Source organism: Arachis ipaensis, chromosome B9, assembly GCF_059453495.1.
Source record: "Arachis ipaensis isolate K30076 ecotype BB chromosome B9, ASM5945349v1, whole genome shotgun sequence".
NCBI lineage: Eukaryota > Viridiplantae > Streptophyta > Magnoliopsida > Fabales > Fabaceae > Arachis > Arachis ipaensis.
Genome location: NC_142444.1, coordinates 156242764 through 156259891, shown reverse-complemented (window position 1 = coordinate 156259891; position 17128 = coordinate 156242764). Strand labels below are relative to the sequence as shown.

Genomic DNA, 17128 nt, shown 5'->3' with positions numbered 1-17128 from the left:
AAAATTACTGTCCCTAACATTCCTCTTAAAAAAAATGTTTTCTAAGTTGTTTGCACGCATAATTTTCGTGCAGATATGGTACTTAAAACTTAAAACAGATTGACTAATAAATTTCAAATTTCCATTATTGCTAGTAATAACTTTGAAATTTTGCAAAGCAAAGGCTTTGACAGGAATAGTCAACAACTTAAATCAGCTTTGATAGGAGCTGCAAAAGATCCGTGCATATAGGTGAAGTTAATATTCAAAAATTATTAATTAAACTAATTTTTAATAATTTTTTATTATCAACTGTATATAAAGATAAGTGTGTAAATTTTTTATTTTCACGTATCATTCCACGTTTAATTTCGTGAGTTTTAAGAGAATCCAATAAGATAATGGTCTAATACATCATTTGCGTGGAACTAATTGACTCCATTTGGATATAATACGTGTTCTCGCAGTTTTATTTTATTGTTTGAAGAAATGGAATGAAAATTCAAGTAGCTTCTACCTATATTTCGATTGTATATAATTTCTGCATAATTTTCGTATGTCCTTTTATATGATAAGAAGTTATAGTCAGTTATGTGCCACGTCATTGAAAAAGTTAGTTATATTAGCAACATTTTTTTGTCTCATCTGAAAAATTAATATTAAAATAAAAATTAAAGAGGATTTTAGTCTATGAGGTTTATAACTTTCTTTGTGTACAAAGTTATTTATAAAATTTAACTTAATTTTAAAATTATTTTTTATTTAAATTTTAAAATTTTAGATTAAATTATTTTTAATAAAAAAATTATAAAATAAAATTAAAAAAAAGAAAAAAAAAAGTGTTTGAAGCTAAAAGAGAAAAAAAAAGGAAGAAGAGAAGAAAAAGAAGGAAAAAAAAAAAGATTACGACGATACTGGCGAGAAAAGATGCACTGCGCTACTGTTCGACGTCGATGTCAGCAGATCGACGAGAAAAAGAGTTACGCGTCGCATCGCCGTTTCTGCTCCTTTTCCTCGTTCGCTATTGTTTCACGCCGCTCGCCACTGATTCGCACCATTAGTCGCTGCTCCTCGCATACTCATCGTTGTTCTATAGGGTTCTAATTGCATTTTTTTTAGTTTTGTTGATTTTTTTATATTTAAAATACAAATTTGTTGTTTTTTTACATTAATTTTTACTTCTATTACATTGTTGATTCTTTTATTTCTAATTTTTTGATATTTATTGATTTGTTAATTACATTGTTAATTTTTTTGTTTTTTTTTGTTTGTTACATTATTTTTATTTTTAATTCTGTTGTTATTGTTGCTGATGTTGTGATGAAAAAAAAAATAAATATTTTGAAAAAGGATATTTTAATCCAAATGACAATTTTAAAATTAAACTGACCTTTAGAAATGATTTTATATATAAAAAAAGAGTTAATAGTCAATTTCGTCTCCGAAAGTGTCTTCGATCTCCATTTTCGTCCCCGAAAGTCAAAATTAATCAAAAACGTCCTCGAAAGATACCCGTGTTGATCACGTTCGTCCTTCCGTCTTCTCGGTTGATGAGATGGCAAACGGCCGCTTACGTGGCCCGTTAACTGCCAAGTTGGCAGTGAAGCAGGATGACGTCGTTTTGGTTGAGTGAGGCAGTAGCGTTGAAACGTCGCCGTATTGTCTTCTGAAGAGGTTTTGAAACGTTGCGATGCCTTACTCCTGTCTCATATCAACCATCGCTCTGTCTTTCGCTCCAAAACGTGTCGTCTCCTACAAGGTATGCCCTAAGTGTTTGATCGAAGCTCTGCACCACCCTGACAAGGATCGTTAGTGCTGCTAGATGATTACAGTGGAAAGGCTTTGGCCGTTGAATGCAGAGTAGATGTTATACTGGAGCAGCATTGCTAGTAAAAGAAGGCATTGAGACATTGAGAGGTAAGGATTGAACTCATAATATGATTTCTTACTTATTCTGTGATGTGGTGTATTGTTACTATGGTGGTGTTAGTGTTCGTTTGATTTAGGGTTTATTAGTGTTGTTTTAGCATTTTCGTGTATGAGATTGTGTTACTTTGTATGGCTCTGTGACAGTAGTCAGTGATGTTTAAATTTAGTGATGGTTCTGTTGCATATTTTTTTTGGGTTAAAGGTTGATTGGTACCAACTGGGTGTACTAGGTGGTGATTGATACAGAGCAGTTGTTGCTGGTCATGTTTGTTTATGATGTTTTCGTGTTTGTCATTGTAGATGGAGGGTCCTCCCATGATGTTTGTTTTTCACCATGGTGGGTTGTTTAGGACGGGTGAGGATGCAGACATGGTTTATGAACCTGATAACACTGAGGTATTGATGGGTGTTGAGGGAGACACACTTGATGTGTCTTTTGTAAGGGGTTACTATAAGGAGCTGGGATACATTGAAGCTGGCAATTGTTGGTGGAAAGTTCCTGGAGTTCCAATTCCATCTGGGTTGAAGAAGTTGGTGACAGATGCTGACTTGATTGCAATGTGCAAGGATTGTAGGAGGAACCACCATTTGATCAACCTATACTTTGAGGACTGCATCTCACAGCCCTGTGTAGTGGACAACATAGGGAAAGGTGTAGCTCTTCTGGAAGCAGTAACTAGTAAGAAGAAGTTCAGTTCCCAGGCCAAGATGCACCACTCCCAACCTATGGAAACTCCCACAGTGAACCACCCTCAGCCGAAGAAACCAACCTATGAGCCCACTAAGGTAGCCTCACAGCCCAGTAGGCCCAAAGCTCAGCCCAGTAAGCCCAATTTTCAGCCCACGAAGCCAGCCTCACAGCCCAGTAAGCCCAATAAGCCTTATTCTTAGCCCACCAAACCAACACATCAGGCCTCAAAGACCACCTCTCAGCCCATAAAGACTCCCTTGCAGTCAACAAAACTCCACCCTCAACAAAAAACCAACAATTAGGGGAAGACAGTCCCACATCATTCCAAAACATTCTCTCAACTAGCCAAGAACCCAGAAAGTAATAACAAGAAAGGAAATACCAGTGCATGCAGAGTAACAAGATCCGGAAGAACTGTAAGAGAAGGTCCCATCCAGGATGAAGATTATGACTCTCATGACTCGTATGAGAGTACTGAAGATGAGTTGTACAAGCCTCCAAAAGTTCTAGGAGACAGTTTATACAGCAGTGAAAGTGATAGTGACAGTGGAAAAGGTTCACAAAGAAAGCAAAAGCAAGCTGAAGCAAAGGAGAAGCATAGACCTCCTAAGTCTAGACTAGCGGATAAAGAAATTGACACTGATGACTCAAGTTATGAGGGTTTCGAAGATGAAGAAAGCTCTGAATCTGGTAAGCTCTCAATCTGGATTGCTACTGTTTTAATATTTCATTTGGCCAAATTTTAATGTCTTCCATGTTATGATTTGGTAGATGCAGACGAAGATGATGATGATCTTGGAAGTTTCTCAGATCCTGACTCATGGCATTCAGAGGATTCTGGGAAGGAGTTAGACTCTGATGAGGAGACACCTACTGTTTATCCCCAGTATAATGAAAAAACCAAATTTGGAAACCTGAAGTTTGATGTTAGTATGACTTTTAAATCAAAAGCTGAATTTATACAAGCCACTAGGGATTACACTATTCAGTGGGGCAGAAATATATTATTTACCAAGAATGATAGAGTTAGGGTTAGAGCTTTTTGTAAGTCAGATGATTGTCCATGGATGGTTTATTGTGCTTGTAACAGTAAAGACTTGTCTTGGCAAATTAAAACGCTAGTTGATAATCACACATGTCCTAGAAAGAGGAAAAATAGGGCTGCAACCCAAACCTGGACACTTAGCAAGCTAGCTCCTAAGCTTAGAAAGCACCCAACTATGAAGCATCGAGAGGTGTATGATTGGTTTGTCCGAAAGTGTAATGTGTACCTCAATAGCACATGCATCACCAGGGCACTAAAAGCTGCTAGGAAAATTGTAGAGGGTGATGAGATAGCCCAGTATGGTTTGGTGTGGGACTATGCAAACGAGTTACTTACTAGCAATCCAGGATCCAGAGTACAAGTTGGTGTGATCCCAATGCCTGAGAGTCCTCCAATATTTGATCGGTTCTATGTGTGTCTTGATGCTTGCAAGCGGGGGTTTAAGGCGGGTTGTAGGCCTCTAATTGGACTAGATGGCGCGTTTCTGAAGACACTACACGGAGGACAAATTCTTACTGCTTGCGGACAAGATTAACAATCACATCTTTGTGATTGCCTATGCAATTGTCAGTGTGAAAAACAAGGATAATTGGCAATGGTTTCTTGAACTGCTTCACAGTGATCTAGGTGACTACAGAGAGCACAAATGGTGCTTCATCTCACATATGCAGAAGGTAATGATTTCTGTAAGGACTAATTTGATTTACTGAATATTCTTTGAAGGACTAGTTTGATTTAATGAATTCAATGTTGAGGACTGAAATGATTTAATATCTTTTCGTGTTTGGTCTTTTGGTGCAGGGTTTAATCCCTGCTGTTCAAGAAGTTTTTCCAAGAGTTCACCACCGCTTCTGCGTGTGGCATTTGTGGCGCAATTTCTCGAAACAGTGGGGTAGTTGTGAGTTAAAAGACCTTGTGTGGGAATATGCAAGGTCAAGGACAACAGCTGAATTTGATAGAAACATGAAGAGAGTGAAGTTGATCAACGAGAAAGCTTGGCAGTATCTTGATAAATGGCCAAAAGAGGCATGGACGAAGGCGCATTTCAGTGAGGTTCCGAAAGTGGATAACATATGCAACAATGCCTGTGAGTCATTCAATGCAAAGATCAAACACGAAAGGAGTAAGCCTATCCTGACCCTGGCTGAGGAAGTTAGGAGAATCATCATGAAAAGTATGGTTGATAACAGAAAGAAGTTGCAGAACTACCAAGGAATTCTCCCTCCTGTTCAGCAAAGTAGGTTGGAAGCTATAACAGTGTTGTTCCGCCATTGGGCTCCTCAGTGGTCTGGTTATGAAAAAGAGGAGTTGTACGAAGTGCATGGCTGGCTGACGAATATGGTGGTTGACCTGGGCAAGCACACATGCACCTGCAGGTTTTGGCAACTTACAGGTAATAACTTTCTTCCCTTACTTAATTAACAATGTCTTCATTCATGATATTATATTTACTGTATCAATTTGTTTCGCTTGAAAGGAATGTCGTGTATGCATGCAATATCGGCAATACAAGATAAGAATGACAAGAGACCTGAAGAATATTGCCATGAGTGGTTAAAGATGGAAGCGTATAAGCGTACCTACTGTTTTAATGTCAATCCGGTTAAGGGGCAGGATCTATGGGAAAAAACGCCACATCCATCACCAGTCCCACCCCCAGTGAAGCCTAAACCTGGGAGGCCAACAAAGAAGCGAAGAAGGGACAAAGAAGAACAACCTAGTGGGTCAAAGACAAAAATGAAAAGAAAATACAACCCAATCCGGTGCATGTACTGCGGTGAGGTTGGACACAACAAAAGAGGGTGCGCAAAGAAAAAGGTTGTGGATGCTGAGGAACATGCCAAGCAGATGCAGCTACAATTGGCAGTTGTTACCTCTGCTCCACAAGGTGCTGAACCCGAAGTAAATGCTGCCCCTACTGATACTGATATTGGTATAGAAGCTGAGGCACCTATGCCTTCACTTCCATCACCCACTCAGGTTGACTCAGAGAGTGACAGCAGTGACTCGGAATGCATCCCACTAACCCAGGAGCCCCTAAAGGTAGTATTATCTATCATCACTCCTAAAAAAATTTGGATGTAGCCTAATCATGTAACAAACTCATTTGCTACTGAATCATACAGGATCAATTGATTGGTAGGCCACCTAAGTTGCAAGTGATCAAAAGAAAAACAAGGTTAATTTCCTCCCCTAAGCATATTGCAACTGGATCCGTGGCTGTTTCTGCTGAGACCATTAAAGGGAAAAGTTCTGGAACTGCTAAGCGGCTGGAAAAATTCATGACCTTTGTGCCTACTCCAGGCTTCAAGGCTCCAAGGAAGACTGATGACAAAGTTTGATTTGTTAGGAATGTCTAGTTGTTGACTCATTTTGTGTATGAAACAACATTCTCTTTGTTGCTTTTGTGTGTAGTAATTTAGTCTATGGACAATGTATTTGTCAGTTAAGAACCTTATGACTTTGTTATGCTATTTCTCTATTAAGACAATGTGACAATTAGCCGTCAATGACAAGTTACTATTAAGCTTACTTACTATCTTCATTTTGTTTATGCCTCAACATAATTCATGCAAACACAGAATTAGTTGCCAAACTTTATAAAATTATCCACATTTGACAGGGAATTGCTTCCAACTTCAAATAACTACTCCCATTCAAATCAACAATTTCAATACATCATTACATGTTCATAGAGGATAACTGGGTTCATTTAGAAGTACATAAGAAACAACAAAGTATCACAACTACTACAAACAGTAAAATCATTAGCAGTTTCAAAACTCTAACTTTAGCTTCCACAGTGCTCAACTTCCATGCCACCTTCACCCTCCATTCATCATACTCACCTTCAACCTCTATATCAGTTCCTGCATCTTTCTTTGTACCACACACACCCACTGCTTTAAATTCATCATCATCAACCCACTTAAAATAATTGTAGTAACTGTCCTTCTGCAATTTCAGATGGGAGTAAACAAAAAAATCAGAGAACACCCAACAGAGGATAAGAACATGAAAAAGCTTTAACTTCCTTTACCATCACTCACCCGGTACCTTGGACATGCATGGAACAATCTATTCGGATTCTCCGCTGTCCCATATTTCTTAATCACAGTCTTCAGCCCACAGAAACATGATCCATCATAAGCATTCACCCTCCTCCTTCGCATCGAAACACTGGATCCATGACTGTCGTGCGATGCATGTGACAAACCGCCACCACAACCACCATCTCCTCTCTCCATCCACGCAGCCAGCCAGGGATTACGCCTCCTACTTACCTCTACTGCCACCGAAAGTGATCACTTCGAAGTATTTATTGTTCGAATTAGGATTAGGGTTTATAAACTCGAAGGACTAATTTGATGGCTTAAACAAAACTTATCTTGTCAGCAACAATATCCTACACCCTGGCGTTGGCCAACTTGGTAGTTAACGGGCCACGTAAGCGGCTGTTTGCCATCTCATCAACCGAGAAGACGGAAGGACGAACGTGATCAACACGGGTATCTTTCGAAGACGTTTTTTATTAATTTTGACTTTCGAAGACGAAAATGGAAATCAAAGACACTTTCGGAGACGAAATTGACTATTAACTCACATTAAAGATAAAAACATTTTCAACCTATTATTTAAAAATTAAAATCGTACTTAATAGTTAAAATAATAAGAATCTATTCACGTGTGGGAGAAAAATGTATCAGTCGCAAATTAGATAGACACTAATTATTTTTTTTCTTAAAAAAATATTCGATAAAATAATACTGTGTTCACATTTATTAGTCAACTTCAGATATTCATAAATTTCTGCTCATGATGAGCTAAGTTTGAACAGACTATCAGGCAACATTAACCAATTCTTTTATATATATATATATATATATATATATATATCAATTATCAGGGCAGGAGCAAGCATTATCTTTACAAAAATATTTGAGACAATAAAAATCAGTATAAAATAATTTAATATTTTCGATTTTTAATTATTACTAAAATAAATATATAATTTTAGATTAATAAGTATATAATTATAGATACTATTACATATATATAAAATTATAAATATTAAATTAAATAAGATAAATTTAGATATTCATCGGTGTGTTCTAGTAGGTCTTAGTATATTTAAACAGGATAAATATATTTAATCTTCCGTTTTACACAATAATTGAATTGCTAATGTTAATAAAGTGCATCGATGACACCATTCTTCTTACTAGACTATGTATTTACTAAAGAGTATTAATATTGCACATATAGGCAAGTCAAATTTCTAGAGGAGTGAGATCATACTATCAATCTTTAGAATTTTTTAATCAGCACCCTTTGCATTTGTTAATTAATTTCAACCGTGTCACTGTTCCCTCAAGTCTTAATTCTCGAGGCTACGTGTTAACATATTACGTTGCACAAGAGTTTAAAATAAAAAACAAAATTAAATTTATTATATATTTTAACCAAGTATGCTAGATATACACTAATAATATATATTAAAAATAAATTAAATTATATATATTTATACATAAATATATAATAACTAATTTAATAATTAATTTTTTTATACAAGTAATATTTTTATATTTTAATAATATTTTTTAATTATATATATTAAATATATACTAAAATCAATTTTTAATATAAAATATATATTAAAATAATTTAAATAACATATATATTTATATACTAATTTATTTTAATAGTTGATTTTAATATAGTGCTATAATTTTTATTTTTTTGGTTGCATATGAACTTTAAATAACTACTAAGTTCAATGCTCAAGTATCTAATCTGTAACCTACGTGTTAACCAGAAATCTTTACCACCCTTGCTCTATTCTTATCTCTCTCTGAAATTTATATCAATCATGTTCCTTTTTTAAATAATATGTATGCATCCATCTCAATTTCACTACGAAAATTTTTAAATAATTATAGTATGTTTCAATGAGAAAGGCAGGCAATTAATCTCATCATCCCCCCCAAAGGAAAGAAGTCAACAACCCTAATCTAAAATAAAAACACATAAAATACTGATCGCTAGCTATAGTCAACTCTGAAGTCACAATAATATGCCAATTTGTTATTATTAAATCGTTGTCACGGACCAATAATTTATAAATATAATATACCATTTTTCATAGTGTTACTTCGTTTAAAAAATTTGAAAGTTAGGTGTCAAATTAAATGTATTTTTCATTTTATTATATTGTCAAAGCATAATAATCATGTCAATTAATTAAATTAAAGTTTTCGCAAAATAGATTCCGTTATAAGTTAAATGTAACGTAATATATATCATTTTTCACCATTTTATACTTCTATATTATATATAATGATGCAATAAATTATAATTTAAATGACATAATTTCTCTATACTCACCTAAGAGGTCGCGAATTTGAGTCTTCCTATCTTTAGTAAAAAAAATTATATATAATGAAAATATTGAAAGCTCAGGGTTAATGTCCAAATTTTTTCTAAAATATTATTTATTATGTATAATTTATAAAAAATTGTTATTTTATGATTTCAATCCAATATCTTTTAATTAAAATATCAACTATTTATCATTCATCTAATTCAAATTTTATTGTTTTTATATATATTTAATAAATAAAAGAGTGAATCAATAAGTTGAACTATATCTAATTATCTATTGATACACTGGTTACTATAACGTCATCATTATATTGTGATCTGAGTTAATATTTTATCGATATTCTTGGCCCTATATATGGATATTATATGTGGGAAGAGAATGCTAATTATTGAGACATATAGAATAATCAATAGCGGATATCATATAGATGTCTAGAAAGAATATATAATTAATTCTAATAAATATATGAACAGTAATTATAAACAAATAACTAATTACCTAATTCAACAGAGATTAACTATTTTAGTAAGGGCTTTACAATGAAAAATCCTTCAATATTTAATGCCATTTCAACGTTTTAAGAATTATTTTATTTTTCCAAAATTAATGTAAAATATTATCAAATTATGGTAATTAACTAATTTTTTGTTTTGACTTTTGATACCATGATTGAATTAACGAAGACAAATTAAACGAAAAAGAAATAATATCTCAATCAAAATGATTTACAATCAAATCATACTAAAATATACTACCCGTACCCACCTTAATTTTTATTTAAGAAATACCTACAAAATTAGTACTTATGATTAATGATAATAAGTTATCAAATTTATTGATTAATTATATATTTTAATTATAGTTATTGTTCTAAGGATTAACTAAAACAATGATTGAGCCTAAATGTGAGGTTCGGGCTATTTCTGAGACAGCGTTCGATTTGTACAGGTATCGAGATACAGCGTGAGGAAGTGGGTTAGTACTTATAAAAGATTTCGATACTTAAATTAGCAAAGGTTTTAAGCAAGTTTTTAGTAGATCGACGAGGGATGTCAGGTATTTATAGTATAATAGATAATCATTTTTTAAAATAGTTTCACTTTTGTTAGTAAATAATCCATTTCTTTTATCTTAAAATTTGTTGAGATATATCTTTTAAATGAGGTAGAGATAATAAGAGAAATTTAGAGAAATAATTAAGTAAGATTGGACTTTTTTATTGCGTCCAACCTCTTAAAAATGTCAGATAAAAAAAAACTATCTTTATTAAATAAACTTTTTATCCTTATTGCTAGGGGTGTTCAAATCCAAACCGATCCAAATTAAACTGTTCATCCAATCCAATCCAAACCGAAAACCGATTAAAACCGCACTAATTCGGATTTGATTGGATTCTATTTTTTGCAAACCGCTGGATTGGATCGGATTTCGGATCTATTTTTCATAACCGATCCAATCCAATCCAAACCGCACAATGTGCTATAATATTATTATTTTATTATTATATTTACAATTATATTTATAACATGTTCAATTTTCTATACATTTTTCTATTATTCATGTATTATTATTATTATTTAATAAATATTTTATGATTAAAATATTATTTATTTATTTATTTTAATTAACCTATAATTTTATTTCTATTGTTATGTTATCGTTGGCTTTTTAAGATATGTTAAGACTTGTTATGTCATTGTTGATTATTTAAAATTTGATATTAAGACATGTTATATGTATTTAATTTTTTTATTTAAAAAACCGCAAATCCAAACCGCTTGTAATCGGATCGGATCGGATCGAATTTTCAAAAAAACTTAATCCAATCCAAACCGCACCGCACATAAATTAAGCGTTCGAATCGGATGACTTTTTCTCTTAAAACCGAACCAAACCGCACCACGAACACCTCTACTTGTTGCTCTATTTTTAGGTTAAGGTATGAACCGTTATTATTAATTAATTTCTTCTATATGTATATATGAGATTAATAGGCAAAAATTAATTACAGGCTAACATTCATAATACACCACGTCATCATGTGTAGTTTCGATTCGCTTAGCCCTATCCATTATAATGATGGTGATGATATAATCACAATGACGAATTGACGATATGATAAGCTAATCAAAATAATAATGGTCATATTTTGTTTAGGATAAATTATACTTATATCCTAAAAGCTTATCAAAGTTACACATTATTTCCTCTATTCGATCATCAGGATGCACTTATTTTCCTTTTTCTTTTATTAAATTGAATTTTTATTAAAGTTAGATGATAAAAAATCATTTTTAAATCCCACGATCTCATCACCATGCATATAAAACTCTCACATTATTAGTAAAAAAAAAAATTCTCAAATTATTTGGTAATAGAAATTAAATTTAATTTTGATATATTATTGTCAAAATAAAATTATTTTATTATATATTTAATTACATAATGATACATTAATAAAAATAATTATTTTTATATTAATCGTATAAATAATTTTTAAAAAAAATTATTATAATTATATGATGGTGTAAAATATTTTACGCATTAAAATTAAACTTATAAAAATTAGGTCAAATCAGTTTAAATTTTTTTTTATTTTGTATTGACTAATTATGATTGGAATAATTAGATAATATTATATATAATCAAAGTATAATTATAGATATTATGTACATAAAATTATAAATGATGTTTCTAATATTAGCATAAAACTCATAGAGATAAAAAAAGAAGAATTGCAAAATTTTTTACTCTTTTAACTGCAGTTCACTAGTATTTTTTTTTTTATTTTTTTAGAGAAAACGTCAATTCAAATTATTATTGAGAAACATCTAATTTTTAATAAAAAAATTTCTAAAATCAAATAATAACAAATATTTAAAATTATTTAAAGATTTATTTTAAAATTTTAAAATTCTTTTAAAAATTCATAATAAAACAAATTCAAAATGTAACAAAATAAAATTAGATTGGTTTCTTTTAGATGTTTTTATTTTATTTTAATTTTTATTGGAACTTTTTAAAATTAATTTTTAATTTAAAACATTTTAAAAACTCGTTCAAATTGACTGCACCTCCTGGAACTGGTTTTCTAAACTTGTGTAGTTTATCCTTTGAATAATAATAAAAATCAAACTTGATTCATGTTGAGTAAGTGTTTGTGTAGCATAACCCATCTTCTTAAAAACTCATGTTACCAAACCCACAGCTATATATTGACTTGAAGTCATGTGCTTATAAAGTTATAATAAACAGCAGACGCCAACTTCTTCATCAGTTGTTGAACTGGAAGACATGGCCACACTTCAAGGATGGGCAGACGTGAGGAGCTTCAGCCTCCAAGTCATCACCGGCCGCTGGTTCCTCGTGTTCGCTTCCTTCTTAATCATGGCAGCCGCCGGAGCCACCTACATGTTCGGCCTCTACTCCAGCGAAATCAAAAGCACCCTCGGCTACGACCAAACCACCCTCAATCTCCTCAGCTTCTTCAAGGACTTTGGCAGCAACGTCGGCGTCCTCTCCGGCCTCATCAACGAGCTAACCCCACCCTGGGTGGTTCTAGCCATCGGCGCAATCCTCAACCTCTTCGGCTACCTCATGATCTGGCTCTCCGTCACCAAAAGAATCGCCAGACCAGCGGTCTGGCAAATGTGCTTATACATTTGCATCGGCGCCAACTCTCAGTCATTCGCCAACACCGGCTCTCTTGTCACGTGCGTCAAGAACTTTCCAGAAAGCCGCGGCGTCGTTTTGGGGATCTTGAAAGGCTACGTTGGACTCAGCGGAGCCATCATAACTCAGTTATACTCTGCCATTTACTATGATGATACCAAGGCTTTGATTCTCTTCATTGGTTGGCTTCCCGCCGCAATCTCCCTCGTCTTCCTCCGAACCATTCGCTATATGAAGCCGGTTCGTCAGCCTAACGAGCTCAAAGTCTTCTTTAACTTTCTTTACATCTCTCTTGCACTCGCTGGCTTTCTTCTCGTCATGATCATTATCCAGAAGAGGGTTGACTTCACTCAGAGCGAGTTTGGTGTAACCGCTGCTATTGTTATTGTCTTGCTCTTCCTCCCTGTCGCCATTGTTGTCTTGGAGGAGATCAAGATCTGGGAGGCCAAGAAGCTTGCCTTGGTGGACCCTTCTCCGGTGAAGATCATCACCGAGGGTCAAAAAGTCAACGCAGAAGTCAAGAAAGAATCGGAAGTAGTAGCAGTAGAAGAAACAAGATGGTGGCAGAATGTTTTTAATCCACCGGAACGAGGTGAGGATTACACCATCCTGCAAGCACTCTTCAGCATTGACATGCTAATCCTGTTCATTGCCTGCATTTCTGGGATTGGGGGAACGTTGACCGCAATTGACAACCTTGGTCAAATAGGAACCGCTCTGAAATACCCAAAGAAAAGCATAAGCACTTTTGTGTCACTAGTGAGTATCTGGAACTACCTAGGACGTGTTTTCTCCGGGTTTGTTTCAGAGCATTTCTTGCAGAAATACAAATTCCCAAGACCTCTAATGTTGACCTTGACTCTGTTACTGTCTTGTGTTGGTCACCTTCTCATAGCTTTCGATGTACCGGATGGTCTTTACATAGCTTCCGTGATCATTGGTTTCAGCTTTGGTGCGCAATGGCCTTTACTTTTTGCCATAATCTCCGAGCTATTTGGTCTCAAATACTATGCAACTCTGTACAACTTTGGAAGTGTGGCGAGTCCACTTGGATTGTATGTTCTTAACGTCAGGATCACTGGTCATTTGTATGACAAAGAAGCCAGGAAACAATTGGCGGCGTTGGGGCTAAAGAGAAAAGCAGGGGACCAATTGACTTGTGTTGGTGTCAAGTGTTTTAGATTGTCCTTCATTATTATCACCGCTGCTACTTTCTTTGGTGCCATTGTTTCGCTCTTTTTGGTGGCCCGGACTAGGGAGTTTTACAAAGGGGATATTTACAAGAGATACCGGGAACCGGCCGCCGCCGAGACCCAATTGGTCGTCGTGGAGGAGAACGGTGGTGCCAAGACAGGGCATCAAGATGGTCATCATCATCAATCTAATTAGGTAGGTACTTTGGACAAACACAAAATGTCATCAATGTACATCAAAATTAACGTAATGGTATATTGATATGGTCAAACCAATTACCGGTGATATAGAAAGTACAATATTGTAACATTTTGAGTGTTATTTCTGCTATACATTTTCTTTCTTGCTTCCTTTAATTTAATTTTCCGTGTTGTATACTTTTCAGTTTTCATTTACTATGTTGAATTGAAAATGGAAATTTACACTTTCTCTCTCACATACACAAAGTGACGTGCCCTTCTTTCTAGCTAGTTCCTATCCATATCCTACTTTGAGCAATTAATAATGACAAAAAAAAAGAAGAAAATAATTGTCTTCTTACGGTAGTAATTGATATAGTTTAATGTGAGTTTTCTCGTTTTCTTATGGTTGGATAAGGCCTAGCAATAATTTTAGGGAAATGTTTGAATTGAAGACTATAATTACATCCTGCTATATATGTTTTCTTAAATATCATTAAAAAATAAAAAACAGTCTAGAGTTTTGACCAAACAAATTAAATATAAAAATATTATTTACACACTAAAATTAATTATTATGTATTTATATATAAATATATATATATAATTTAATTTATTTTAATATTTATTTTATATTGATGATAATTAATTTTAATATGTAACTAATATGATTAATTGAATAACGTTATTTTACCGTACCAAGAAAGTTCAATGTATATTCATCAATAGGATGTAGAAATATGCATGAATAACGAACGGTTTGTTTAGGTAGATAGGGAAAACATTAATTTTTTCATGAAAATGGCTTAGAGGAAGAAAGTATGGGAACGTGGATGATTTTGGAAAATAAGGAAAATATATACAACTAAAACCCATACATGGTTAATCCTCAGATGTATAGCATATGAAGAATAATTATAAAAGCATATGCATGAAATAAGTGAAACATACATGATACATGCATGAATAACATACCTAGTAGTATAAAAGGAAATTTAAAAATGCAACAAGGGTAGACCAAGTGTGGCAACAAGAGTAGGCCAAGTGTGCCGTTATCAATAGTGTTGTTTTCTTAATTAGGAAAAATGAAAGAAAATAATTCCCGAAGGGATTGTACGGAATCAAATAAAACAGATATGATTTTTTTTCATTATAAATAACCTACTTGACACATCTTAGGTGCTAAAATTAGAGAAATCCTTAAATGCTCTAACAACAAGCCAATTTATTTGCAGGTGGGTACTCACAATAAGATACAAAAATTTTTTCTTTTCTTTGGCCAAAGGCCAAGATATATATATATATATATATGAGTAAAGTATCGTTTTTGTCCTAAACGTTTGGGATAAATTTTATTTGTGTTCCTAACGTTTAAATCGTCCTATTTATATCCCTAACGTTTGTAAAAGTGATTCAATGTTATCCTGCCATCAATTACATATCATGAGCGCTTTAGTTTGAGTTTTAAAAATCTTTTCTTAAAGTTAGAATACAAATGTCTGGGATAGAATCGATAATCTACTCCGAAAAATAGCTCATCAAATGTTGAAACTAATTCCTACAACATTTACATAATTCACTTTTTTAGGGACATAATTGAATCTAAACATAAATAGTGGGTATAATATTAAAATCGACTTCATCCAAGTGAGACTTAATTGAGAATGATGAATACATCTCCAAGTGAGAATAATTGAAAAATATAATCTAATTTGTTAGTATAATTGATAATAGGATAACATTGAATCACTTTTATAAACGTTAAAGATACAAATAGGATGATTTAAACGTTAGAGATACAAATAGAACTTACTCTAAACGTTGGGGACAAAAACGATACTTTACTCTATATATATATATGTGACATATATTACTAAGTTTTGCTTCATTGTTTTTTAGTGTCACCGAACCATAAGGAAAGGAAATAAGAGAGAGTAAACCGTAAGAAGAACTATAGAACTTTCTATTTTCGGCGCTCAATTTTTTGAGATCCATAACTCCAATAAAAAATTTAATATAATAAAAGTGTTCGTATTTTTTTTCTACACATTGGCATTACTTTTGTCCGGTAGAAGATAACGGTGATGTAGCTACTCTTCCTCTTGAGTTCGGCCAATTAGACGATTTTTGACGTTTTCTTCTTCAACAGTTCGGTCATAAAGCTTCTCCAAAGTTTCTATTGTTTTGATTTCGTACGGAAGTAGGATTTTAGTAATTTGATAATAATTAAATGTGAATTTGATAAGTGAACGTTGGTTTGATTAATTATTGTTTGAGTTTGAATGAGTTTATGTTGAATTATTGTTGTTTGCTTGAGATTTTGATTCAGTTACGTATGAAAAAGCTATCTAGGGTGTTTTTGATTATTTTGGGAGTAAAAATAGATTTTCAAAGGCTTTAAAAATTATATTAGCTAACTTTGAATTATTAAATAAATGATTATGTTTTGAGTTTTATCGAGAAAAGTATTATGTTTGAATTTGATTTATCAAGTAAAAGAGTTTAACGAAAGAGAAATAGATTTGAATTGTTTTTAAAGAGAGATTTTAATATTTGAAAAATACCTGAGTAGTACGCAAGGGTTGTGACTTAGTCCCACTTGCTCTGGGTATGAAATGAGAAATGAGAATTATGAAAACTAAGTTTAATTTTAGAATTTTAAATGATTATAAAAGAATTGATATGATAATGAATTTTTAAATGAGAAATATGGGCAGTAATAAGGATTGAGGTTTGTCCTACTTGCTCTCGATCAATGTTTGAGATTTGATAATAATGATGATTGATTATTAATTGAATGAATGTAAGTTTGAGAAAACTGGATAGTAGTAAGAATTATGGTTCGTCTCGCTTGCTTCAGGTCAGTGTTTGTGATGCTTGGGTAGTAGCAGCACTAGTGAATTATTTCACTTGCTCCAAGTTGAGCTTTTAAATACCCGTCTGGGTAGTAGCAAGGGAATTGTAACTCAAACCCACTTATTCCGCAATGGGTGTTTCAGTCCACAGTTAGCTACCAGGATATGTTGGGTTGGCTATATAAATGACAGATGATATCA

The 17128-nt window shown here is 33.3% G+C and overlaps 1 protein-coding gene across 1 annotated transcript; it reads left to right on the top strand.

Annotated features, from left to right (window-relative positions):
- Positions 1-12154: 12154 nt before the first annotated feature.
- Positions 12155-14359, top strand: LOC148546891 (Major facilitator superfamily protein). Its single transcript, XM_088497738.1, has one exon. It carries the CDS (start codon positions 12322-12324, stop codon positions 14086-14088), a length of 1767 nt encoding a protein of 588 aa, XP_088353864.1. The 5' UTR covers positions 12155-12321; the 3' UTR covers positions 14089-14359.
- Positions 14360-17128: the final 2769 nt, after the last annotated feature.